This window comes from Medicago truncatula, chromosome 3, assembly GCF_003473485.1.
Source record: "Medicago truncatula cultivar Jemalong A17 chromosome 3, MtrunA17r5.0-ANR, whole genome shotgun sequence".
Lineage (NCBI taxonomy): Eukaryota > Viridiplantae > Streptophyta > Magnoliopsida > Fabales > Fabaceae > Medicago > Medicago truncatula.
The window spans coordinates 1075412-1102829 of NC_053044.1; the positions used below are offsets into that span (position 1 = coordinate 1075412).

At 32.4% G+C, this 27418-nt stretch overlaps 4 protein-coding genes across 7 annotated transcripts; 3 read left to right on the forward strand and 1 right to left on the reverse strand.

Annotated features, from left to right (window-relative positions):
- The first annotated feature begins 7790 nt into the window (after positions 1 to 7790).
- On the forward strand, positions 7791 to 11613 carry LOC11411769 (fluoride export protein 1). Of its 2 annotated transcripts, none has more exons than XM_003598070.4 (6): positions 7791 to 7969; positions 8189 to 8272; positions 9217 to 9315; positions 9480 to 9672; positions 10236 to 10657; positions 11054 to 11613. In XM_003598070.4, exons 1-6 carry the CDS (start codon positions 7829 to 7831, stop codon positions 11270 to 11272), a joined length of 1158 nt encoding a protein of 385 aa, XP_003598118.2. In that variant the 5' UTR covers positions 7791 to 7828; the 3' UTR covers positions 11273 to 11613. The 2 variants fall into 2 exon arrangements, with proteins under 2 accessions (XP_003598118.2, XP_024633684.1); XM_024777916.2 differs by having other exon boundaries at positions 8195 to 8272.
- Positions 11534 to 13683, reverse strand: LOC11409101 (uncharacterized protein DDB_G0290301). The gene is made up of 2 exons (XM_003598071.4): positions 13450 to 13683; positions 11534 to 13017 (listed from the first exon to the last, which is right to left on the reverse strand). The coding sequence occupies exons 1-2, from the start codon at positions 13547 to 13549 to the stop codon at positions 11723 to 11725; spliced, it is 1395 nt and encodes a 464-aa protein (XP_003598119.1). The 5' UTR covers positions 13550 to 13683; the 3' UTR covers positions 11534 to 11722.
- A 1094-nt stretch (positions 13684 to 14777) lies between these two features.
- On the forward strand, positions 14778 to 18414 carry LOC11416280 (bifunctional protein FolD 2). Of its 2 annotated transcripts, none has more exons than XM_024778498.2 (5): positions 14778 to 15079; positions 15895 to 16220; positions 17119 to 17355; positions 17431 to 17598; positions 17713 to 17892. In XM_024778498.2, the coding sequence occupies exons 1-5, from the start codon at positions 14887 to 14889 to the stop codon at positions 17740 to 17742; spliced, it is 954 nt and encodes a 317-aa protein (XP_024634266.1). In that variant the 5' UTR covers positions 14778 to 14886; the 3' UTR covers positions 17743 to 17892. The 2 variants fall into 2 exon arrangements, with proteins under 2 accessions (XP_024634266.1, XP_003598120.1); XM_003598072.3 differs by lacking the exon at positions 17713 to 17892 and adding an exon at positions 17899 to 18414 and having other exon boundaries at positions 14785 to 15079.
- Positions 18415 to 21040: 2626 nt separating this feature from the next.
- Positions 21041 to 26060, forward strand: LOC11416281 (G-type lectin S-receptor-like serine/threonine-protein kinase At4g27290). Of its 2 annotated transcripts, none has more exons than XM_013603349.3 (7): positions 21041 to 22509; positions 23062 to 23193; positions 24587 to 24732; positions 24822 to 25035; positions 25134 to 25371; positions 25449 to 25599; positions 25669 to 26060. In XM_013603349.3, the coding sequence occupies exons 1-7, from the start codon at positions 21192 to 21194 to the stop codon at positions 25963 to 25965; spliced, it is 2496 nt and encodes an 831-aa protein (XP_013458803.1). In that variant the 5' UTR covers positions 21041 to 21191; the 3' UTR covers positions 25966 to 26060. The 2 variants fall into 2 exon arrangements, with proteins under 2 accessions (XP_013458803.1, XP_013458802.1); XM_013603348.3 differs by having other exon boundaries at positions 21042 to 22509; positions 24578 to 24732.
- The last annotated feature ends 1358 nt before the right edge of the window (positions 26061 to 27418 follow it).

Consider the following 27418-nt stretch of genomic DNA (forward strand, 5'->3'; position numbering starts at 1 on the left):
CTTTCCCAGCCTTGCCATATCACTTCGATGACTCAACTATATAAGAGAATTCTCTAACCCCAAAATCAAGGTACACTGCCCTTGTCAGACTACTCGCACCACTGCCTTCCCCAAAATCTTGATGAGTAAGCACCGCCAAGGAAAAATAGTTAATTCATTCCTTAGCAGACACTAACTGGTTGATCCTTCCTTCTCGTATGGTTTTCAAATAGCTCTTCCATAACCAACACTTAATGATTTAAAAGAGAGTGAAATGTACGTAGCTATATGCATGCTGGTCACAAGTGCTATGCTAAGACACTGACCAAAATAGCGAATGTGGTAAAGGTAGAACAAAAACCCCCATATAATCTATAACAGCTTTACTATCAACTCTAATATAAGTGTATGAAAGAGATGTTATAACTTATAACCATCCTTTTTTTTTTTGGTTTGATTTGGTTCCTGACGAACCATATTTAAGTTTTAACTTCAACTTTGAGTCTTGGCAAATTTAGTTCTAACAAATTTTGTGTTCTAAGAAATTTATGCTACCAACATCTAAAGCAATCATCAACTATATGCTGTGCTGATTAATAACTAATAGCATTTTTCAATCCAAGGGTGAACATCACTTCTGGTGCCATCCTTCAAAATAAATAATAAAATCACTTCTGGTGCCATAATTTCCTATTAGGAAGATTCATTTGAAATCATAATGATATATAGTTGATTGAAAATAGTAGCAATCCTTCATGATCCAAGGATGCTTGTACAAAAGATTATTTGTTCTTTTTTATCGTATACTATTAATTATAATGCAGCTATTAATATGCTAACTAGAATGTACTCCTTCATATCTCAATTAAACGAAAAAACTACTAATTACCCATAAAAACTCTAGGATGTTATTTGGATCCTTGCATGGGCCATCACATTTTCGCTTGCGTGACATAGACTCGTAAGAGGGTTTTGCTTTGTCAAGGTTAGTATTGTATAGTGTTTCTTTTTCTCTGTTTAGTTGTGCTCTCATCGCGGGTACCTGTTGATTTCAAGTCCTTGATCCGTTGTTTCTCATGGCCTCTTCATCGTTTTTTCATGCTGCTAAAAGTGATGTCAATGAAGACATACACAAAGGACTTTCAGCATGCTTAAGGAATGTGGTTGGGATTATTGTGGCGGTCGTCCCCCAACCTCTAACTCTTCCCTTTATAAGTCCCTTTGTTTGATTGCTCAACATCATCCACTGCCTCTAAATCTCGCCGCTCTGTTTCCAAACTCACTTGCAAAATTGGCTTCCAAGCGACCCACTCTAAAGTCAACATGACATCTTTGTATTTTGGTCACTCGTTCAGTTTATGGTTTGAGATTTAATTTCCTTGTTGGTGTTTTTATGGTTTTATTATTATGTTTTTTATTCTTCATTTTTTATAGTATTATTTTAATTTGCATCTAAATTGTACTCTGTGTTTGATAAAAGGTATGAGAATGAAAACCTCACAAATTACTTGTCAACAAATGGTTGGAATGTGTTGGGTTTGATTGTCTAGTTTCTTGAATAAAGGAGGTGAAAAAATATTAGTTATTGGAGAAGTCTCACATTCTTAGTTTAGTGAAGCAAGGGGAATACCAAGGCTATATATCGAACGTAGGTTCTTTGTTTTTAGATGCACCAGTCAATAGTACTATAAGCTTATATCTGTCTTTGTTTAAATATTTTCTTTCTGAGAGTGTGGTTGTACTGGGGCATTGGGGTGCAAGTGACAGAAGTTTATGTGTTGTAAAATTTTTTACGTACTAATAACTCTCTGGTTGTCGGTTTAGACAGCGGTCGTGGTTTTTTCTCTGGTTTTGGAGTTTACACGTTATATTCCTGTATAGTGATTGTGTTTATTTTTTCTTCTTCAACCCTGTTATTTCCTAATAGTGGTATCAAGAGTTTCGGTTTCGTAAGATATCACAATTCTTAGTATGCTATGTGGTTGCAACATTGTCTGATCTTCTACATCAGAAAAAAGAAGTGTGATATTATGAAGGTGCTGAATAAGAGTGGTGCTGTGCAACTGCTATGTCTTATTCAAGCGCAATGAGTTTTGACATAGAGAAGTTTGATGGCATAACCAACTTTGGTTTGTGGAAAGTACAAGTTAAGGGTGTGCTGATACAATCAGGATTACACAAGGCGCTTAAGTGTGGAATGTCTGTCATTCAAAGAGAAATTGTCTAGGTGGAGAAGTACCTGAAAAAGACTCTAAGGCAAGTGCTAGCATTTTCTCCCTAGTTTTGGGAGATGATGGTGATCTTATCTGGAAGATAAAGTGTGTCCTTATGGTATTTCCGCTTTACCATGCAAAAGGACAAGTTATTGCTAGATGATTCAGAACAAAACACAGGCATTGGTTGGATTGATGCAAGGTGTGTGGTGAGATATGTCAATGGTTGAAGAACTTCCTGAAAGCCAACATGGGAGTTGCACCAAAATCTTACGGCAAGGTTTCGACGTGAAGAAATTTTTGGAATAGTTTAGTTTCAAGTGAAGTATACTCTTTATGGTGGAGTATGATTGTCAGTATAGACAATGGAAGCGGAAGATGAAACTCTTACAATCAAGGTGAATATATGTTAATTTATGTTTATGATATTTATTTTGTACTTGTTCTCATTATTGGTTACTTCATGAATTTGATTTTATATAGTTTACCAATGGTCATTTATTCTCTCGTCATGAATTTGATTATATATAGTTCACAATCATGCATTCCTCTAGACTGTTTGAGGTTAGATTTTCTAAGATAAAAAATAGGACATAGATGTTATGTCAAGTCATTAATATGTTTGTTGAATTGTCTGCTTTGAGCTGCAAGAATTTCATAATGTTTGCTTCAAATCTTTAACAGTACATTATGAATTGTCTGTTCATTGTGAAGGTTAGGAGAGCAAAAGATCACTCAAGTTCATGTTAATTCAGGTAAGTTTTTTGTGCATAGTAAAGGTTTGAGACTTTTTCCGCATAAATTTTGCTATCCTAGCTGATATGAATGTTTTACACCTTAAAATGGTATGTTTGAAAGGTTTTAAATGTTGAAGTGCTAGTATTTGTTGCAAGATTTGCATGTCAATGTTAAATAGTGATTGACCTATGTTTTTAGATATTTTCCATAGTAAATAGAACTTTTGTTGTTATTAAAGATTATCCTTAATTTATGTACCATTATTATCCTTAGCAAGTCGGTTACAAGAAAATTAAGTCCTTTCAAGATCATCAATAAAAGTCGTAAATAAACTCCAAATAGGTAAGAAATTTCAAGTAGTTTTGCTAATCAGTTTTATAGTTGAAGCTAAAGTCCATATAGGCTAGAAACTTCAAATATCCAAGCCATGTTTTAATGTCGAAGCGTAATTTAAAATTCGTTACTTTGCTGCACATGAGAGTTAGGAAGCAAGTGTTAATAGTCAAGTATAAAAGTCAGTGTTGTTAACTTTGTGAAGTTGAAGCAGTAATTCATAACCAACCTTGTGTTTCTATATAGTGATGAGAGGACAAAAGGAAACAATGTTGTTTGGGGATATTCTAATGGTGAAACAATGTTTCTATTATAGTGGTGTATCTAACAAACCTTAAACAAATGCCTTCTTGTATGACTTTCTCTGAAGCCTCCAGCTCAAACAGTTTCTCCTCTATGATACACTAATTAGTATAAAGTCCTGCGAAATAGTGGTGTTATAACATTGTAGCGTAGCGTTTACAATACTCGAGAGAACCATAACGGAGACTGTCCAACCTTCTATTTTCTGTCCAATCTTCTATTTTCTGTCAAGAGCTTGGTAAAAAACTTCATGTATGCTGTTTTGGGGTATAGATGATTCGCTTGGTGGCTATGTGCTACAGATTATTGGGTCTGTTTGTAAAAGAATTTGAAAACAAAATGCTTTGATGTTTATAAGATTCACGTGTTGTGTTTGTTAATTTTCTTTCGAGAAGAATGGCTTTTGGTTTGGAGGTAAAATTATTTCAGGTTGTCCGAAATATATATTACGTGAAAAGATGGGTTGGAATGGTGCTTGAAACATAAGATGCATGTCCTGTTTATTTTGATTGCTTAGTTTTATTTTCTTTCTTCTTTGTTATAGCTTCTTTACATTGCGGTTATGACATGTGGAATATGAAACCTCTGTTAATTAATGATTATTAAGATATGCAATTTTGATATGCATTATGTTATGTTTGTGCGTAATTATCGGTTGCGATGTAGTCTCAATTCCAGTTGCATTGAGTTATGTTTGTGTGTAATTGTCGGTTGCGATGTAGCCTCAATTCCAGTTGCATTGTGGTTTCGTCAACAAAACCGTCATTGAGGTGAAAATTCTTGATTTATTTGTCATTTCTTTGGCTCCCACTTTTTCTTCAGTGTAGGAGTATGTAAAGTTTTACAACCCACAAAATTTCAACATATTTCATTTGATTACTTCATCCCTATTCCTTTTTTGTCTCGAGTCCCATAAATGACTTTATTAGCTTCCAACATCTCTTCACATTGGATATACTTATTGGCCCTTTCTAGTAGATGGTTGAAGTCATGGGTTGCTTTGAGGCCAATACTCTCGGTAAACTTGGTGTCCTTCAAGAGTCTTGTCTTCATCTTGTCATCGGCGTCCTTCACTCGTACGACCTCTTTGTTGAATCTCTCAATATAATCTATGCAGATCCAGAAGATCCCACCCTTCAAAGAATCACTCGAAAATTTCCAGAACTTGGATAAGGAGGAGGGGTTCTTTTGAATCTCTAGGTTATAATTCGTAATGACTGGGATAGGACGTGGAGGATTAATTGTCATGGATTCGTGACATAGCTGATTTTGGTTTCGGTTTCGTGGTAAGGACGAAGTTGTTTTCATGCGGGTAGCAATTTGTGAGCAAACGTCTAGAAGAATATTGCAGGATGTTGCACCACTCACTACAAGAAAATCTACTATTTGACAAAGAAGAAATCCTTGAGAAAAGTATCGTATGAAAATCCTTGTGAAACAAACATTTACCACGGTTTAAATTACGATGGATAGACCAAAACTAACAATTTTAAACATAAAGAGATCAAGTCCGCAAAATGAAAAAAACAGGTATCGAAACTACAATTAAACACTTAAAATTCCATAAAAAAAAAAGTACTTTTGTTAATTCACAAAAATATTGTTCCATTTTAACTAAGGGTGTTCAAATCCAAACCGATCCAAACTAAAACCGCAAACCGATCCAAAAAAACCGAAAACCGCAAAAAACCGAATATATTTGGATGCGTTTGGATGTTGTTTTGTAAAAACCGCTAAGATCGGATCGGATTTTGGATCACTTTTTCGAAACCGAACCAAACCGAACTGAACCGCAAAAATAAATATTAATACTTATTTATTCTTTTATTAGTATTATATATTGCATTATTATGTTGTTTGTTAAATTTTAATCTTATATATTGCACTAATTTAATCTATATTATTATTACTTCATATGTTAAAAAATAATCAATAATTTTCATACTATAATTTTATCTTTTTTAATATATTTTATATCAAACCTATTATTTTACCCTGTTTGTGTAATATTAATATTAATAAAGAAAAATTATTCCTTAAAAAAGATTAAATAAAAAAATATATTTTGCATTTTGGACATCCAAAAATCGATCCAAATTAAACCGCATATAATTGGATCGGTTTTGGTTCGGATTTTTTTAGAAAACTCATCTAAACCGAACCGAACCGCATGTGATTTTTATTTTGGATCGGTTGACATTTTATCTAAAAACCGATCCAACCGCACCGCAAACACCCCTAATTTTAACCACCGTTTACAATTTTGATAATATATTTTCCTATTCTCTCTCCAAATGAACTCCAAGCGTTTGATCAGCTAAACGATAAGTGATTGGATAAGACAATTTTAGTTGTATTGTATTTGATTATAAAACATTCCAAGAACCGAACAAATTTGGACCAAACAAGGGAAAAAATTAATACCGTAAAAGTTTGCATTTCTGCCTTGTGCAGTATTTTTCTTGTTTAAAGATTTTTTTAGAGGTCCAAAGGAATTTAGCTTTGTATCCAAAACGTTGCCTTTTGTGATCGCCCATTTTCATATATGAGCAATGATATTTGAACAATTATTTGGTACAACTTTTATGACAACTTTATTTTTCTTTCTTCTTATTGGTCAAAAACAATGGAGAAAGTAAAATGATGAGAGAGTAAGAATATATGTGAGTATACGAGAGAAAATTGTGTAAAAGTTGTCACAAAATGATCGTACAAACGTAATTTCTCTTTTGAAATGGAATGGAAAACGACTAAAAGTGTAATGACTAGAAGCTATTGTCCTATTAAATAGATCCAAGCAAAACCTCAGGACAACCACAAACAACATCTACATTCTGTAAACGTGGTCAGTTCTCATCTTCACCTATTGCTTTCAACATCCTCTCTTGTCACACCTTATCCTTTAAGCTCCCTAAAAAATCACATGGGTTGCAATTTAATATCATAAATGTATGTATGTGCAATCAACCTATTTTGTAAAATGCCTAATTAACATTTGAATTATGTGATATTACCACATCACAAATATCGATTTTTAAACAAGGCTTAATACATCCCCCGGTCCCTTAACTTATTTTAATTTCTCAGTGTGGTCCCTTAACTATTAAATGTTTCAATTTGGTCATATTTTATTAATTTTAAATCCCTAAAAAAGAAAACCGCTAGATAAGGAAGTTCATCATATCTAACCGTGCACCACCAACACCAAACTACCTAAAATTTAATTTTTAAAAATAATATAAATTCATTTATATTAATTTAGAAATAAAAAAATATCTAAAAAATTGGAAAATTAACTTTCGAAACTAAAAAAAAGATCTAAAAATTTTTGAAAAATATTCAGGAATTTTAAAAAAAAAAACAAATCTGGAAAATTACTTTTAATTGGAAAGAAAAATCTGAACTTATTCAAAATATATTTTCGAATAATTAGCCAAAATGAATTTTTGTTAATTATAATTTAGATTAAATATAATTCAGTTTTTTTCGAAAATAAATAGATTTTAAAAAATTATGGAATTTAATTTTCAAAATACAAAAAAAGCAAAAATTCAAAAGTTTAAAAAAAATGTCAGATTTTTTTCGAAAAAAAGTTTTAAATTTTTTTTTTCCACAAAATTAAAATTTTGGAAAATATTTTAACTTTTAATAATCTCGATACAAATTTAGAAAAAAAATCAGAATTACGATTATATTTTTTTCAAAATTTTATTATTTTCGAAAAAATTCAGATTACTTTAAAAATCATTTTTTTTACAAAATTATGAAGATTTTACGATTTTGGTTGATCCTAACAAAAAGCCATTTTGGCTAATTATTAGAAAATATATTTCGAAAAAGTTCAGATTTTTCTTTCCAAATTAAAATTAATTCTCCAGGTTCTTTTTATAAAAAAATCCTGAATTTTTTTAGAATTTTTTTTATTTTCAAAAATTAATTTTCCAATTTTTTAGAATTTATTTATTTCTAAATTAATATAAATGAATTTATATTATTTTTAAAAATTAATTTCAAATACTTAGGTGTTGGTGGTACATGATTAGATATGATGATCTTCCTTTATCCAACGATCTTCTTTTTCAGGGATTTAAAATTAATAAAATTGAACTAAATCGATGACGAAAATAAAGAGAAGGATTAAATTAAAATATTTAATAGTTAAAGGACTAAACTGAAAAATTAAAATAAGTTATGGGAGCTAGATGTTTTAAACCAAATATATATCATTCGTTGAGCTCATCAAGACATACATATCACATGAAATGGAGCATGGTGTTGGAGTTAACAAATTGCAGCTTCATCTTGGTGCATCGAATTCTGTCTCCTCTATTTTGCCCTTAACATCTGAACAAATGTCCCCTCTTTTAAGCAATGAAAGAGAAGATTCTGAAGACATACAACAGGTGTTTCTTTTGATTAGATGATGAAAGATTCAAAACATTTTTGTTGGATTTAATTCTTATGCATTTTCCATGTAAAGATTTTTTAAATCGTCATTCGATCATAATCGTCAAATCACTTTTTTTAGAAACATTTTACACTGATGGTGTATCAAAATTTTATTGTACTCTTTTTTGTTTTGCTATGGTAAATGGTGTTGTAGTAGTGACTGTTGTCTTCAGTTGCAGGAACCTAGTAAAGAATTGCCAAAGCTACTGGATAATGCTTCATATTTGATTCATTTGGCTGTTTTTGGTATTCTCGGGGTAATATTCTATCCTCCGAACTTCAATGATAAAATATGCGAGTAGTTAATCACTTTTGGTTTAGTATTATTTCCATATAACCATTACTTGAGTTACGATATTTGAGTATTTTCAGTTCAGTTGTGGAAAATTTGTCTATCGTGTTTTGTGAATTTTGAACATACTTAACTTGAAATAACACCAGTTCACTATAGTACTCATATACACATGATATAACTAGTTTCTTGAATGAGTAGATAATAGAGAAATTTGCAAGTTCGGGGGGCATTTTGCACATAAGTGCAAAACTTCAGGGGGTATTTGCAAAACGTCACGTTGACTAACAGAAAAATTTGACGGAGGGGGTAAATTGATTAACGTTGTGCAATTTCAGGGGGGTAATTGAAGTTTTGTTAATATCAGGGGGTAATTGACGAAACTTACAATTTCAGGGGGGTAATTGCCTATTTACTCTAAACTTTATGTCTCTAATACATAATACATTGGTTTTGAAACTGAAATAAGAGATGATGTAATGATGTACAATGTTAGTTCTGTTGATTTGAAATCTTATTGATTTTCATTTTCTGTTTATAAAACTGGTCTTATAAGGGACTTGTTCACTTTCATCGTCTTCCATGATCTAGGTATTAAATTTCAATTAATTGCTCAACTTTTACCTGCAGTAGTCGCATTTATTCCATTGTATAAAGTATGAACAACAGTCTCTATTTGACGTATGTTCTGTATTTTTCAACCTTAGGAATCTGCTCAAAACTGTCATGAACACAATTTCAATTTAACTACACTATAGAATATAATGATTAATTGTATGAATCTTGTCGCACTCATTTATTTTTGGGTAATATAATGAACTAATGAATTCTGCTCATACTATTATACTAGGATTTCAGTTTTCAGCATGATACTAATTCACTTGTTCTTGTTTTGCTATTATAATGCAGGTATTAACAAGATATACTCTGGACAAGTTATTCGGCCCTAGCGTTGGTCATGTGACTAGTGACCAAACTATTCTTTACCTTGACCTTCCTTCTAACATGGTCTCTACTTTGTTCCCTTCCTCACTCCTAAATTTTTGCACCTTAAATTTTTAAGAAGCTCTGTCATCGAACTTCTCCATAAGCAGCAAAAACTTATTTTGCAAGTTAAGAACCGAATACTTTCAAATTATTTCTTAATATAACTTTTATGAATATCTTTCTAGGTTGGTTCTTTTCTGATGGGATGGTTTGGTGTTGTATTCAAAGAAGACATATCAAATGTGTCCAAGTATCTGGCTGTTGCACTGACAACTGGTTACTTAGGGAGTCTAACAACATTCAGCGGCTGGAATCAGAAAATGCTTGAACTCAGTGTTACTGGGAATTGGCTCTTTGTTGTGCTTGGCTTTCTAATAGGTAATGTTAAGAAGGAAAGTTTGATAAGTATGTTTTAGTGGTATGTTTTCTCATTCAAAACTTGTCTGTTATGACTCTTTCACTTCACATTCAATGTGTGTGTGTGTAGAGAGGATCAAATTACATCAGTGTAATACTTAGATATTGTCATACTGTTCAATAACTTTTTATCGGATATCTATATGCAAAACTCATTGTTGGATTGAAAGTTCCTTTGCACTTTTATACGAGAACCAGATAAGGGATCAAATTACATTGGTCTTTACAGTTAACTTTGTATGCACTTTTATTAAAAGACGTTAGTCTCGACATATATCAATGATGTATCAAATCTTTTTACATTTGCATAAAATTTTACACAAATGATCTATATAATATAAACTTTCAATCAGATAGTAAGTTTTATAATACAGGTGTCTTATAAAAAGTTTCTGATGAGTGTAACAATAATCAAGTATTATAGCAATGAAATCTGATACCTTCCATATATGTGTGTGTAATTATCGCAGTCTATGCAGGGATGAATTGATAGGATGAGCTTTTAAATAATTGGAGTTCTGCAGGGTTATTCCTTGTTGCCTTTTCCATCATATTTGGGATAGAAACAGCTAAAGGTTTCAGGTGGCTTCTTACACGGCTAAACGTGACTTCAGGAAGTGAAACTAGTCGAGACAAGACCAAGGCAAAGGTGGAAGCCTTCAAACATCACTTAGTAGTTATGCTGGTGTTTTTGCTGATATTAGGCTTGTTATGGGGTGTTAGTGGTGTATTGATGATTGCTGAATTCAAGAATGGTGAAAACGCTTATCTGTGGATCGCTTGCATTGTTGGACCTCTTGGTGTGTGGATTAGATGGCTTTTATCCCGATTAAATGGACATGGATTAGGATCAAGAGGTTTGTTGAGTTGGATGCGATTTGGAACTCTAACTGCAAATGTCTCTGCTGCTTGTATCATGGCTGCACTTGCTACAACAAAGATATATGTAAGTTTCTACAATATGATTCATCAACTACCTTCTCAATCAAATATTCATGTTTGTATGAACTTTCATAGCTATAAGCTGGTTTTCTAAGAATCAGAAGTAGTTTTGTTTATATTCATGAATAGGATTTCTTTTTGTGTCAAATTTATCAATTATCTATAAAAATGTTTACGAAGTTGAACCAACTTTCATTTTTAGTCCACTTCTGTTACAACTGTGTACATGATCATTGAATGATGAGGTATAAAGAATGTTTACCACTCAACATCACAGTTAGACCCTCGTTGATAACGAGGACACAATCTTTCATAAAAAACTGAAAAAGATCATGTTAACATTGTTGACGTTTTAAACATAAAGGACTCATTTCTTATATATCTCACTTGTTTGATGTAGGTGAACACCAGGGATTGTGATACTATTGTAAAAGGCATACAGTTTGGCCTGTTCGGTTGTTTGAGTACTGTCTCTACCTTTGTTGCCGAGTTCAATGAAATGAGAGAAAGCGAGCACCCTTGGAGAGCATATGTTTATACTATAATCACAATATGTTCCTCGTTCTTTTTAGGGATCTTAATATACTCTGTGCCTATTTGGAGAATGGATGAAATATAAATGTCAGGTAGCCATAGAAGGTAATATTGTCGTGACAGTCTATTTACTTGAAGGAATTAAGCAATTTCGAAAAAGCACAATAATCTGTTATCTCTTTTTCAATGAAAATTAGGTCAGGCAAAATACCAGTTTTTTCAAGTAGCTGCTATATAGTACTACAGCGTAGCGGAATTTGAACAAACTGTAGTTGTTTTGCAATAGATGAATTATGCACAAGATAATGTAAAGTCACTGTAATTTTTTATTTATTTGGCAAATGTATTTGTTGCTCAAGACAAATTATTTTTATTTGTATAGTATGATACAATAGCGTAGTAAATCAAATCTTATAAACATTTCAACTTGATCATGATTCAACACTAGAGTTTCACAAGCTTGTTGTACAATATCTTTTGAAATGAAATATATCAATAAGAAACCATGTCAATTGAAATAGATCATGCCATTTGCCTATGCTCTACGCGAAGAACGATACTTGTAGGAAGCATAAACACCAAGTGCAACCACAAGAATTGTTGCACCAGTGTATATTAGCTTTTGTTTATCTTCTTCACTGAACCTCTTTGCATAACTGGTTACAGCTTGAGTAGTGGATAGAGCCATGTCTTTGATTCTTGTCCTTGTTGATTCAAGAATCTTTTTCTCATCATGATCACCAAATTTATCATTAATCATTTCCTTTCCCTTCTCTTTGTATGTTTTCTTTGGAGGAAAAGTTTCAACTGAGGCAGATCCTTTGCTTTCGTCCTTGGTTTTCCTTTCAAGTGTAGGGGAAGAATCATCTACCACATGTGACTTTTCTGATTCTATAGCTTTCTTAAGATGCTCCTTAGTTTCTTCCTTTACAACCATTTGCTTTTCCTTATTCTCATCTTTTACACTTTCTTCTGTTTGAAGTTTTGCATCTTTTGTATCTGTAGGTTTATTTTGAATTCCTTGATCTTGACCCTTTTGAGGGTTAGACTCATGTGTACCTTCTGATTGAGTTGAAGTCTCTTGATGAGTATTTTCCTTACTTTCAACTTTTGTAACTTGAGATTTTTGAGAAATTTCTTCTTGACCCTTTTGAGCTAAAGACTCTTTTTGAGAAATTTCTTCTTGATCCTTCTGAGGTAAAGACTTTTTTTGAGAAATTTCTTCTTGGCCCTTTTGAGGTAAAGACTCTTTTTGTGAAATTGCTTCTTGACCCTTTTGAGGTAAAGACTCCTTTTGAGAAATTTCTTCTTGTCCCTTTTGAGGTAAAGACTCTTTTTGAGAAATTTCTTGTTGAACCTTTTGAGGTGTAGATTCTTGTGTGGCTTCTTGTGAAGTTGAAGTCTCATGATAAGTCTCTCCTTTGCTATCAACTTTTGTAACTTGATCTTTTTGAGAATTTTCTTCTTGAACTTTTTGAGGCATAGTCACTTTTTGAGCATCTTCTTTACTTTCAACATTTGATTTAGGATCTTGATCAGAAGTGTTTTGTTGATCCTTTTGATCATTTACCTCCTCAGCTTTATTATTATTTTCTTGAGTTGGTTCTTCTTCTTCTTGGGGGACAGCTCTATCTGGAATATTTCGCATTGTAATAGTGACAATTTTTCCATCAATCTTACCTTTAATATTGCCAATATCACAATGTGATGGAATTTGATACTTTACATTGAAACGAATCATTTTATTTGATCCACCTGATCTTTCACCAAAAACTCTCACCCTTCCAAAATCATACTCAACTTTAGCACCAATATCCCCTCGTGCAAAACCTGTAGTGTGCATTAAATAATTTGCAAAATTATTAAGAGATTAAACCCTGTTAAATATTACTACTATTTAAGTTTAAAAAAAAATAAAAATCTACTATAGGTATCGCCGGTTTGATATCTAGTTCGGTTTTTAAAACGTTGGTAAAACATCAAAAGTGATATTGAATTATAAAAGTGCTTTAAAAACACAAACAATTAATTACAAATTTCAACATCAAGTAAATTGTGCAATACTGAACATAAGTTTACTTCTAAACTAAATTTAAGATTTTGTGTAATTTAAAGTTGAATATGTAAAAGTCTTTGAATAAAAATTCAGATAAGCAAATGGAGGGTATCTTATTTAAGTATAAAAAACTTAAAGAACCTTTATAATTAGAAAGAAACTTGAGAATAGAATTTATTCAACCAAAAAATAAATAAACTAATTACCATCAGGAATTTGAACAATCAGAAGGTGTGATTCTGGAGTATTCTTTTTTTCAATTTTTGGATGCACATCTTCATAGTCATATGATTGCAAGGTAGACATAATTTCTTATGGTATTGCTCTTGTAATTGTAAACTATATCAATGCTATAATGGAACTTGAACAAATTGGATTTGGTGATTCCTATATATATAATGAATAGTTTAAAAGAAATTGTTTGAGTTGAGTTTTCTTAGAAATGAAAGCATTCCTTTTTGGCTGATTTAACGTGATATAGTTTCATGAATTTCCTCAAGTCAGATGTGAGGTATAACTTCTTCAATAAATAAAGTTGAAGTTCTTTGTTTGGCTCATACACTTTAAATTTCCATGAAGAGGAGGTAAGGCAAAGACGATTTATGTTAGAATACTTCACTCATATACTATTTTCCATAAAATAATTATTTAGCTTCATGAAAAAATTAATTTATCTCTAAGAAAGCAAAGCTTTTACCGAAGAATTACATTTTTGTCTTATTATTTTCCTTTTGGTGGAAGGAAGGGGCAAAAACTCATTACTAAGACTCAAAATGCAAATGTATCTATGAAGTTTTGTTGAATATGTACTTTCTCATCCAATTATGTAATGTTATATCAGATTTTTATATTAATTTTTTCTAAAATAAATTTAAATGTTATACAAAATATGTTTACAAAAATATAAGTACTCAACAGAACTTCATAGAATTTAGGGTTAAATATGTTTTTAATTCCTACAAATATTTTAACTTTTTTCGTTTTAATTTTTCTACAAATAATTGTTGGGCTTAGTCCTTCAAAAAATTTCTATCACTATTTTTTGTCCTTACCTTTTAGTCAACTCATGTCTAACTTTAATATTTTTTTAATGAAATTTTTTAAAAATGTGTAAATTATTACGGCATTCACTCCCAAAAAAATAATTTTTGTTTATAAAACATGAATTAAATATGAATTTTTAAGTAGAAAAAAATATCTTAAATTCATATTTTGTAAGAAAAAATCTATTTTTTTAAAAAAATATTGTCATATAATTCTATCTATTTACGCAAAATTTCATTAAAAAGCGTGTCGATGACATGAGTTAATTAAAATATAGAGACTAAAAGTGGAAATGAAAAACTTTTAAAAAATTAAAATTCAACAAAAAAATTTAGAAAGACTAAAATAAAAAATTAGTATTTTTAAAGAGATCAGTGTAGTTAACCCAAGAATTTATATAGCATAGCATTTGAAAAAATTAATGATTTATATAGCATTTGTATACGTGGCAAACACTAAACACGTTGGGTTCCTCAAATCCCACGTGCCAAAACTCATTGAACAACGTTGTTTTGTCAACAAAAAACACACTCATTCGTCAGTGTTTGTATCTTGAACAATCTCTACACGTTCATGCTCAGAAATCCACATAACCAAACATGAGAAAAGCTTTTCATTTGCATTCTCTTTCTGGGATAGTGGCATCGCATAAAACTCTCAGAAAAGTATTGTATTTGCATTCTTTTTCTTCTCCACCTTCTTCTACTTTTCTTGGTCCCAATCTTCCTGATGTTTGGGTACCTAGACACAACACTTCCCCCCCTCATACCCTTTTGCCACAAAGTCTCCAATGTAAGTTATATGATGTTAATTTTACTTTATGTGATGTTAACTATCTGTTCTGGTTAGTTTAAGATAAAGGGTAATTTTCCTTTTTCAGTTAAATATTTTATTTTGTCATTTTTTAAGTTTACTTTGAGAGTAAATACCTAAATTGGTCCTTGAAATTGAATCCATCACATTATTGATATTCCAAAATGATTCCTGAAATTGAATCAAATTCATCTCTTGGTTGGTATTTGTAGAGACTAGTAAGTTGATAACAATGGGATGCATTTGAAGTTATGTGAATAATGTCATAAAATGTACTTGATTACAGATCTAGATGAATGAATGGGAGAAATTTGATTACTACTCCAATTATTTAACTAATCTAAAAAAGTTAACGTTGCCTATAAATGTGATCAGACGATATCCTTTTGGAATATTAATGATGTGGGGACCAACTTTGGATATTTGCTTTTTCTTTTGTCAAATAACCTAATGGCTTGTCTATACCTTGTGTGGAGAAGTGGGGAATATAGGTTTTGAAGTTTGAACCCCCACTTGAGCATATCAATCTCCTTGCAGCTATCATCTGAGCAGTACTTTTAAGATTGGGTATTTTTTTTTAGTTTCTATATAAATTGTACTTTCTATTTTGAATTTTTTTCCCAAATAATTGGTGTTTTTAGTCCTGTAACAAATAAAAAGATAGTCTTTATAAAAGCAAAATATGTATTAAATTAGAATAAAAGTTATGTAGGATTAAACTTAACGGTCATGAATTTGATAGGGACTAAAAACATATATAACTTTAACATTCTTTTTTGTGATGTAATTTTTAGGGACTGATAATGATGACCACAGTGCTGCAATCCTTGAAGGTAAACCAATTGCTAATCACATAAAATTGAAAGTGGCTGATGAGATAAGAAGGATGAAGAGTGACATTGGAAAGTTTCCTAAATTGGCTTTTGTTTTGGTTGGTGATAGAAGGGATTCTCACACTTTCATCCATCTTAAGTCGAAAGCTTGTGAAAAAGTTGGCATTGAAACTGTGGTTTCACAGTTGCCAGAAAATTGCACTGAAAATGAACTGCTTGATGTAGTTTCCGGTTTAAATGATGACCAGGATGTGCATGGAATTATTGTGCAACTCCCTCTACCTCAAGTAATTTATTCGTCCTTTTTAAATCTTCTTAATTGTTACTATTTTTGTTATTTAACGAAGTGGTTGGACTCAAGTGGTTTATGAGCTTCAATTAAGACAAGTCGTTCCGGAGTTCCTGAATTAGAATCTTAGCACCAATAATTATTGGTCAGGTTTTACTTACCTCCTAATCAAATTCCGGATTACTAGAGCCTCTTTCCCCAGATAACCGGAGAGTTAAGACTTAAGACCAAAAAGTAATTGATGTTGTTGTTTACCATCTTAAAAGTTGGGTTGGGCCAAACACACAAAATTAATTTTAATCTGAGAAATGTCTATTACTTATAAACACTATTTCAAGTCACATCACATCCAGTTAGAAACTCTCAACACACACTATATCAAGAGTGTGACTCAAGATGGCTTAGTAATGGGTGACCCAATGGATCTTAGATAATTTTGCAATAGCATGTCAGTTTTAGAGTCGTTGAGGTAGAAATGAATAAGATAGCAAAATAGATCAAAACTGAAAGCAAATTTAAATGAGATTGATGTGCGGTTATGTTGAGAAGAGAGATGTGAAACATTGAGAGATCAAATGCAAAAATCTTATGTGGTTGGTTTGTCGGAAAATGAAAAAGAATGAGCGACGAAGGGAAAAAATGAATGAAATGCAGCACAAGATGGGTGTCATGACCGTGATACCAAGTTATGAAATATGGCATCGATGGATTAACAGGTTATAAAATAGAACATGTAGTAGAAATGAGAAAGGTTATCTTTGAATGATTAATCAAGTGTATATATAGGCATGAGAAAGTTTTATTCATAAGAGTAAGATTGTTAACATTGTTTGGTGATTTGGACCTGTGTGGAAAATTTGATATTAATAAGTTATATTCTGAAATATTTGATGCAGCATCTTGACGAGGAAAGAATTATGAACATTGTGAGTCCTGAAAAGGATGTGGATGGATTTCATCCTTTAAATATAGGAAATCTTGCAAGAAGTGGAAGAAAACCCTTCTTTATCCCTTGTGCATCGAGGAGCTGCATTGAGTTGTTACTTAATCATGGTATTGAAATCAGAGGGAAAAGAGTTGCAATAATCGGAAGGGGTAAAATTGCAGGGTTACCAACTTCATTGCTATTGCAGGTAACAATAAAATGTTGTTGCTGAGCAGAATGTTTCAATTGCTAAATGGCTCTGATTTTGCCGTCTTTTGAGTAGAGGCACCACGCCACGGTCAGCTTGTTACATGCATATACAAAGAATCCTGAACGAATAACGTCTGAAGCGGATATTGTGGTCACAGATGTTGGAATCCCAAACATAGTTCGTGGTGATTGGATAAAGAAAGGAGCTGTCGTCATTGATATGGGAACAAATCAAGTTAAGGTAACAACTAAAAACTTTTTACTTCAATATTTTAAGGTTTCTTTTGGCGTCTGAATGCATGGAGGTACTTGAAATTTTTATTTTGTTATTTGAAGAACTTGGTGCTATTTTCAGATGACTTGTCAAATATATATTCAGAGTTAATAAGGCACAAACTAGAAGAGGTATCTTTTAAGACAGTGATAATAAATTCAACATGGTAAAGAAACACACACCAATAGACTCAACAACACAGAGGAGGACTAGTTCCTTATGGACCTATTCTTATCTAGATGCACTTTAATATATAATAATTTGCAGGACCCTAGCAGCCAAGTCTTCCGTGTCACTGGAGATGTTTGCTTTGAAGAGGCAGTCAAAGTGGCATCAGCCATTACTCCGGTTCCTGGAGGCATAGGACCTGTTACAGTATCGATGCTTCTCTCCAACACACTTGATTCTGCAAAACGTGCATTCGGAATTGTTTGAAATAAATTGATTGACTTCTCCATGTCTTTCATTGAGTGATGAAGATGCATGTTGATGTTATGTTAGTGTTTCCTTTAAACAGCTGTTTGCTGAAGCTAACTTGCTATAAAATCTGTGACAATATGAAGGTGCAATTTTGGTTATCTTCTAGTTGATAAGATTGTTGTATATAATTTTTTGTATTCCCCAAAAAAGCCTATACTTAACAATTTCTCTATTTTTTTTAAACAAACCGAACCTAATGCGTTTCATTAATCAACAAAGTCTCTTACAAGGAGGATTAGACTCAAAAATACGTCGAGTAATCCAAAAAATAGCCGCCCACCCAAGAGTATGCGCAATCATATTTGTTTGTCGTCTAACAAACGTAACCTCAAAATTGGAATGCAAAACTTAACCTCTAAAGTCATTGTTTTATGTCTCAATTTTATTTATTTATGTTGATGGTCTAAGATGTACAATGAAATTAAAATGGATAAATGACATTACCCAAAGTTGAACTAGATAAACTGGAGGTTTGAAATGGTCCAACCACTATGCTATATTATATCATTTGTTTGAAACAAAAGTTTGAAAACAACTAAATTATTGGAAACTTGTTAATTAAAAAAAGTTTAATTTAGTCCTACACATATACTCCCTCCGTTTTTTAATATAAGCAAATTTTGACTTTCAGGTTCATTCAATTAATGATGTATTCAATTAATGATGTATGTAGCTTATAATATAGATCACATACATCATTAATTAAATGAACCTAAAAGTTAAAATTTGCTTATATTAAAAAACGGAGGGAGTATTATATCAACCTGAGAGATGTCCAAGTAACCAAAAACACTTAATAGTAAATGCCCATTGTATTTATTATAATAGCAACTTTAGAAGTTGTATGTTTTAAATTTGGGTTATGTTAACCGGTGTTCTCGGACAGTTAAAGATACCCAAAAAGGAAGTTATAAGAAATTTTTTTTGATTTTTTTTAGATTAGTTACACAACTTTCAATACAAAAACTACTATATAATTTCTTTTTTTTAATATCCTTAACAAGTGTCTCGGAGACACCGGCACCGGTTAACATTTCCTTTTAAAAATTAATTAACAATAAAATTTGTGTGAAATTTCTCATTTTAGCTTCTTAAAAAAAAAATCTGAGATGCATGTCAACAATTTAATTAATTTATAAACTTGCGTACCAAGTTAAATTGAAACAGAATTTTCTCAGAAATCTCCATCTTACATTACACATTTTTTTAAAGATTACATGTTAGATCAATCAATTTTCCATGAATTAATTAATTAATATTTTGCATCTTAGCAAGGCCAACATCTTTTTAAATAGCAAGTGAGGTTTCAAAACAAAATTTAATGTACATGAGGTCTTTTGTTCTTACTGGTCAGATATACGTATACGGTGCTGTTGCTTTCAAAATGCAAAAATAAATACAATTAAGTTTTCTAATTCCGGTACTCTAAATATGAATAAATCATATGTCAAACATTGCCATTTCTCTGTTTTAGTAAGGGTGACAACATCTAAATCAATATCCTCAAAAAAAAAAAAAAAAACCAAATCAATCCAGATAAAAGAAAAAGTAAACCCATCTAAATACTTTGAAATCGTACAAAATACCAGTTGTTTAGATTTTTTGTATAATATTTATAGAAATTATTCAAATCACATAGATTTTGAATTTTTTTTTTTTTTTAACTTGAATCAAGCTTAGTCTTTTTTTTTTTGAATGGCAAATATATATATATATATATATATATATATATATATAAAAGAAAAGAAAACGTTTACACCAATATACAGAAAAGGAGGCACCAAGCAGCACCCCACAAAACATCACCAAAATATACACCTCCGGCCCCACAGACGAAGCCAAAAGCACACCGAAAAACCCCAAAAGGAGGCAACACCAAAAGAAACAGAAAAATAGAGCACCAAAAGCTGAGAGCTAAGCACACCTGCAAGAAACAAACAACAACAAGAAAACCCCGGAAGCCAAACCGGAAAGGAAGGAGATACAACCCCACCCAACCCTGCAAGCAGCCCCAGGAACACCCACCATCACAAAACCCTACCGATTCAAACACAGGACGAGCTGCACCTCCCCTCATAGAGAGAACAAGAACTAGCAGGGCACTTAGCCAGGAACCACTTCCAAGCTGAGAGTTTAACCCTATCCACCACTGGCTCCTCATGGAGAACACCACCAGCAAAGATAAGGTCATTCTGGGTCGCCCAAATGATCGAGATAACAACATGCCAAACAAGAAGCAAACATAACCTAACTCTCCTCCCCCCACCTAAACCCATAAAGGCCTGAAACTGCTGGGCTAGCCCCAAAGGCATCACAAACTCCCAACCCAGCCAGCAAGACACCTGATACCACACCGGGAAAAAAGAAGGGCAAGAAAGGAACAAATGCATCGAAGACTCAAACGGCCCAAATATAAGCAAATATTCATTTTTCAAATCTATTGAATAATTGATGTCCCTATAAATATATCAAATTTTCGTTTTAATTCCTCTAAAATTTTCCTTCAACTTTTAGTCCCTATAAATTTTTCAATCATTACTTTTGGTCTCTATTTTTAAGTCAATTATTTTATTTTTTAACAAAACATAAATTAAAAAATCACTCACAAAAATATTGTAAAAATCACTCAAAAAAAATAATTTATTAACAAAACATAAATTAAATATGAATTTTTAACCGCCAAAAATATAAAAATTCATGTTTTGTTATTCATGAATTTTTAACCGCCAAAAAAAATGTTTTGTTAAAAAAATAATTTTTAACAAAGCCATAATAACACGTTAATCTCCAATTACCAGCTTCTCTATCCTCCATAATAACACGTTAACCCTTTTATTTATCTATGAATTGCATAATATATGTTGTATTTTTTGATATGTTGAGAGTAAACTTTGTCATCACCATAATAAAACTCTTTTGCCCGGTGCATTGCACGGGTCAAAGACTAATAACATACAAACACATAGTTTAGTCCCAAGTCAATTTAACATGTTTTTTTTCTTTTTTAAGGGATGTCAATTTAGCATATCTAAACACACAAACATCCAACGTGTGTCTGCATCAAATTCAATCAATGCAAAATGACCAATATTCTTTCTATGATATTGTTTGTTATTCTTAATCTCTTGTTCTTTTTTAAATTATCTACCGCAATTGATACAATCACCCAATTTCAATCTCTTGATGATGGCAACACCTTGGTTTCTAATGACGGAACCTTTGAGTTAGGCTTTTTCACACCAGGTAGTTCAACAAATCGCTATGTGGGAATATGGTACAAAAACATCCCAAAAAGAAGAATAGTTTGGGTTGCAAACCGTGATAATCCAATCAAAGACAACAATTCCAACTCAACCATGTTGATCATAAGCAACGAAGGAAACCTAGTACTACTTTCCAACAACAACCAAACACTTGTTTGGTCAACAAACATCACAACCCGATCTTTGTCAACTACAAGTTCTCATGTTGCTCAACTATTAGACAATGGAAACTTTGTAATCAAAGCCAACAACAATACTGATCAACAAAGTAATAATTTCTTATGGCAAGGTTTTGATTTTCCTTGTGATACTTTGTTGCCAGACATGAAGCTTGGATGGGACCTAAAAATTGGTCTTAATCGTCCATTAACTTCTTGGAAAAATTGGGACGATCCATCTTCGGGAGATTTAACTTGGGGTATTGTCCTTCGTAGTAATCCAGAAATTGTTTTGAAAAGAGGATCAGTTGAAATTCATAGGAGTGGTCCTTGGAATGGAGTTGGATTTAGTGGAGCGCCTATGGAGATTGTTACATCAACTGTTGTTGTTGCAAGATCTGTGAACAATTCAAATGAGGTTTATTACTCATATAGTCTTGTAAACAAGAGTAATGTTTCAATAACTTATTTGAACCAAACGCTTAGTCTTCACGAACGCATTATATGGAGTCCAGAGGACAATACTTGGAGTGGTATTGAGTCAGTACCAAAAGATGATTGTGATGTCTATAATCATTGTGGCCCATATGGAAATTGCATTTATAACCCGTCTCCAATTTGTCAATGTTTAGATGGGTTTGAGCCTAAATCACCACAAAATTGGGACGCATCAAATTGGACACAAGGATGTGTGCGCAAAGGCGAAGAAACATGGAATTGTGGTGTGAATGATGGTTTTGGAACATTTTCTGGATTGAAATTGCCAGATACAACACATACTTGGGTTGATGCTAATATGACACTTGAGAATTGTAAAAATAAATGCTTGGAAAATTGTTCTTGCATGGCTTATTCAAACTTGGATGTGGCTGGAGATGGCAGTGGTTGTTCTATATGGTTTGGTGATCTTATTGACTTGAAACAGATCTTAACATTCCAACAATATCTATATATTCGAATGGATGCTTCCACAGTAGGTAAATGCTATGTTCTTCTCAAACATTTATTCTTTTTGTATGGATTATATAAATGACACTTGAAGAGGCACCATAGTATTAGACTTCTTTTTCCGATGGCCAACTTGAAATTTCCGACGGCCATGACACTCACAAATATAGAAGGAAAATACAATTTTGCAATATACTAGAAGTTCGAACCTCGAATTTCTCACTTATTCACCTGCCTATTAGACTACTTGACAAACAAAATATTTATTACCAAGGAATTACAAAGATATTTCACTGTAAAAAAATAATTACGAAGGTCACATGACAATGTTTTGAGCAAGCCAAAAGGTCAACCCCATACCATATATAGAGTATAAGCATGTCATACATATAAATGTGGGGACAAATAGTTTTTATGAATGTTAAATTAATGAGAAATTTTTTGATCGACTGTAAAAAAAAATTGTTTTGTTTATAGCAATTAAAAAACTAATTTCTAATTTCAATCTTTCATTTAATTATTGAGTAGTGGTGGTCACTATTTTCTGATGTTTGACAAGTATTCATTTCATTTTTTAAAAGATTCAAGTGGAGATGTTTCTGGCGGGAAGAAAAATCATACTTTGGCCATTGCGGTCACTATTCCGTTGGTCGTCATTTTGCTACTGGTGATCATAGTCTTCTACGTCTATATGAGAAAAAGAAAGCAAAGAGGTAAATTTCTTGACCCAAAATGTAGAAATTCAAACATGGAGGAAAATGTTTGTATATTTACCGAATGCTCTCAATAACAAAAAGGTGCTCCTATATATATATATATTGTAGGATAGGAGATAAGAAATCAAGGAAAATAATTACACATAAAACTAATTGCATTACAACAAAATATGTGATTTGCTACGACCAGTTTTGTAGCTACTCCGTAGCTAATATATAGAACAACCATTTTGTTATAGATATGCTACGGAATAACTATTGAATCAGCTGTAGCATGGATTGAGAGACAAATTTGCTAGGAAATTAATCCCTAGTAAATCCGTAGCTAGTAAAACAAAAATCCTTCTACATTTAAGATATTAATTCCAATAATGAGAGGATCATATAATAGACTAAAATGGGTAATAAGACTAAAAGACTTACATCTACAGAAGGAAAAAAATTGTCAGCTTCACATACTTTTTTTTAGAGAACTTCACATAGTTTTATTTTTAAGAAACTTCTCATACTTGATGTGAGACCTTATATCTTCTTTTTTAATAAGCTAAAATGATATTAGAATACCATAAAGCCTAGATTTTTCAGCACAAGGTGCACCAGAAAATAAGGCTAAGTCAACAAGATACAAAGTCCATAAACCGACCAAAAGGAGAAAGAAAGATGCATATTAAGTAATAGCTGTCAAGTATAAGTTTGTATTAAGCCAACAAGAATGATAATCAAAAGAGAAAGTAGCGTACTTCACTTTCAACCACCAAAACATCTGAAGCTTAATTTTGTCAAGCAGGCATAAATAAATAGTGCTTCTTATATTTAAAAATTCGGTTGTTTCTTACACTCCAAATTACCCAAACACAAGATAACTAAAAGAGATGCAGAGTTGACCGTTGATGTGAGACCTTATATTAATTTTAGTTAAAGCCCTTTTCTTAGAGGTAATTTTAATTAAAGTACTTGAATATTATATAAGTAGACAATTTAAATATGAGAAAAATGCTAAAATTTAATTTTTCCATTTTATATTTTATATCAAAAAAGATTTGTATTATATTTGCTAAGAAATTTCCATCATTTTATTTTTATTTTTGGTACAAACCAACATGGTATTGTAATTAGTCTCCTTTTTTTTGTACAAGTAATTAGTCTCCTTTAATTAAGAAAATGTTCAACAAATTTAACCCACCGAAATGATGCATGATCTAATACCTCTTCTAGGACTTTGCATGTAACAATGATATAAGAATTAGCCATAATAAGAATTTACCACATCGCAAAACATTATGATTACATGGAAATTTTGTCCAACAAAAATTTATTTTTTTGAATTTTGTCCTACAAAAATTTATGTCAATATTGCATTGACGCCATTTACATATGGAAGAAAATTCAGAGATCAACACTTTAACCGAAGAGAAAGATGAAGACCAACAAGATTTTGAGCTTCCTTTCTTCAATATTTCAACAATGATAAGTGCCACAAATGACTTTTCGAACTATAACAAACTCGGAGAAGGTGGCTTTGGACCAGTATATAAGGTAAACATGCATGCAACAACTTGAATACAACACATGAGAAATCTCTTGAGTCTCATTTTCTAACAATTTTTTCCAACTATAATATTTAGGGTACACTAGCTACAGATGGGCAAGAGATTGCCGTCAAAAGGCTTTCAGGAAGTTCGAAACAAGGAACAAGAGAATTTAAAAATGAAGTTATATTATGTGCAAAACTTCAACACCGAAATCTTGTTAAGGTTCTTGGTTGTTGCATTCAAGGAGAAGAGAGAATGCTTATCTATGAATATATGCCCAACAAAAGCTTAGATTCATTTCTTTTTGGTAAGTATCTCTATTAAGCTTGAACATTAATATATATATATATATATATATATGAAGTTTGGAAAGAAAATAATAAATAAATTTGATATTTTTAATAGATTCAGCTCAAAAGAAACTTTTAGATTGGTATAAGCGCTTCAACATCATTTGTGGAGTTGCCCGTGGACTGATTTATCTTCATCAAGATTCTAGATTAAGGATCATACATCGAGATCTAAAACCAAGTAATATTTTATTAGACAATGATATGAATGCCAAAATATCAGATTTTGGCTTGGCAAAAATTTGTGGGGATGATCAAGTTGAAGGGAATACAAAAAGAGTGGTTGGAACACAGTAAGTAGTTTCATTCATAATTTTAAGTTACTGAGAGAAAAAAATAATTCAAATTAACTCATTTATACACTTTTCAGTGGTTATATGGCTCCAGAATATGCCATTGATGGGCTTTTCTCCACAAAATCTGATGTATTTAGCTTTGGCGTATTATTGCTAGAGATTGTAAGTGGACAGAAAAATAAAGGACTTACATTTCCAAGCAACAACCATAATCTTGTTGGGCATGTAAGTAATACAAACTACTTTATATTCCCTTAATGAAATGGTATATGACAACTATTTGAATTTTTGTAGGCTTGGAGGTTATGGAAAGAGGGAAATTCAGAAGAATTAATTGATGATTGTCTAAAGGACTCATATATTCCATCTGAAGCTTTAAGATCCATACAAGTTGGTCTTTTATGTCTACAACTTCATCCAAATGATAGACCAAATATGACATATGTGCTTGCGATGTTGACGAATGAAAGTGTTTTAGCCCAACCAAAGGAACCTGGTTTCATAATACAAAGGGTCTTTGATGAAGGAGAATCTACAACGAAGCCTTTCTCAATCAATGAGGTTACTATTTCGTTAATAGATGCTAGATGAAAAAAAAGTCTTTTATCTATTTGTATGTTATGTATATATGGACTTATTTGATCAGTATGTTATTGTCACTTAGATATTTTATTTGCTCATGCAAACATGATAAAGGTGTATATGAGCTAAATTTTTTTTTTCTAAGCAAGGAGAGAGGACAAACATCAAGAGGGAACACCGACATCCCAACTAGGTTGGCACCTCGGGAAACCTCCATCCTAAGCCGCCAAACTCTAAAGATTTATTAAAAAAAGGGAAAATCTGTACAAGAAGAGGGGGGACTAGGCCAAGACCCTCTGGAAAAAAAAAAAAAAAACAAAGAAAAATGCAGCCGATTACAAGGCCCTAAGGAAACCTGTAGTTAGGAAAGCCTACTCTATCACGAAAGAAATCAAGATGCAACTCCATGGGTAACAAATCTAACCAAACAGAGCCCTGTAAAGAATGACCCCGATTTGCTAACCTGTATGCACAGCAGTTACCTTCACGAAATAAGAGAGAAGAAATAATCTGTTCCAATATTATTCCAATACCACGGAGTAACATGTTCAAAATATATCATCGGCTCCGCAATAAAAATAATAATAGGTTTATGTGACAGAAATAAATTTCGTAAACCAATTTTAGATTCAAAATTGTCGATACCTCGGATATTCCAATAAAGGACATTCATGATGAAGAAGATGGAGGTGTACCCTTTGCCCGGGTGTTGTATGGAGCCTTTCATAACACTTGCTTTTTTACTTCTTTTTGCTGCTTTTTGGATAGTACTTGCGTGAAACCTTCCTCCGCCATCTGTTTTTCATACTCACGAATTCGTGCCCATATATCCAAGTCACTCTGGACATTCTTCGAAATCGGAAGCTCTTGGTGTTGAACATGTGCTACACGAGCACGAGCAGTGACATCAACATTCTGGACTGAACTATTTTCAGTTGATGTGGTATTTGTCTGAGTATGTGCTTCTAATTCCATGACATCAGTAAAGAGGGGCTGAGCTGCTGCAGTAGTGTCGCCTTCTTGTGTCTCTGCAGATTCGGAAATTTTCTCCAAAACATGAACCGAAGTGCTGGGAAGCGTTTCCTGCCTTATGTCCTCTACGACAACCGGAATGGCCTCACTATCATGCTGTTCCGTGGCAACTTCCTGAGCGGAAACATCATCCGAGCGTTGTGCAGTTTCTGACTCGGTGTGAATAAATTGTAATTGTAAAGTATTGGCATTGCCTGCGGTACTGAGATGTCATCTGCATCGTTGTTACCCCTCGGAGTTTCGAAGGATTTTGATGACCCTATGCCGACGAGGTTATCCTTAGGTTGCCACTTCGGAGGCTGCTGTTTCTGTGAAACAATACTTTTTTTCTTTTTGTCAACATGAGTTTCTTTCACGGGGTGCAACCATCGACAACTTGAAATATGATGCCCAATGTTCCCGCAATGTGTGCAAAACGCCGGCAAACATT

Excerpts from the sequence above, each read along its gene's own strand:
- LOC11411769 (XM_003598070.4), top strand. The coding sequence starts at position 7,829 with ATGGAGCATGGTGTTGGAGTTAACAAATTGCAGCTTCATCTTGGTGCA. Across the intron at positions 7,970-8,188 it reads ATTCTGAAGACATACAACAG|TTGCAGGAACCTAGTAAAGA; the intron begins GTGTTTCTTTTG and ends TGTTGTCTTCAG. Across the intron at positions 10,658-11,053 it reads TTGCTACAACAAAGATATAT|GTGAACACCAGGGATTGTGA; the intron begins GTAAGTTTCTAC and ends TGTTTGATGTAG.
- LOC11409101 (XM_003598071.4), bottom strand. The coding sequence starts at position 13,549 with ATGTCTACCTTGCAATCATATGACTATGAAGATGTGCATCCAAAAATT. Across the intron at positions 13,018-13,449 it reads GATTGTTCAAATTCCTGATG|GTTTTGCACGAGGGGATATT; the intron begins GTAATTAGTTTA and ends TGCACACTACAG.
- LOC11416280 (XM_003598072.3), top strand. The coding sequence starts at position 14,887 with ATGAGAAAAGCTTTTCATTTGCATTCTCTTTCTGGGATAGTGGCATCG. Across the intron at positions 15,080-15,894 it reads TTTGCCACAAAGTCTCCAAT|GGACTGATAATGATGACCAC; the intron begins GTAAGTTATATG and ends TGTAATTTTTAG. Across the intron at positions 17,356-17,430 it reads CAACTTCATTGCTATTGCAG|AGGCACCACGCCACGGTCAG; the intron begins GTAACAATAAAA and ends TCTTTTGAGTAG.
- LOC11416281 (XM_013603348.3), top strand. The coding sequence starts at position 21,192 with ATGACCAATATTCTTTCTATGATATTGTTTGTTATTCTTAATCTCTTG. Across the intron at positions 22,510-23,061 it reads AATGGATGCTTCCACAGTAG|ATTCAAGTGGAGATGTTTCT; the intron begins GTAAATGCTATG and ends ATTTTTTAAAAG. Across the intron at positions 24,733-24,821 it reads GCTTTGGACCAGTATATAAG|GGTACACTAGCTACAGATGG; the intron begins GTAAACATGCAT and ends TATAATATTTAG.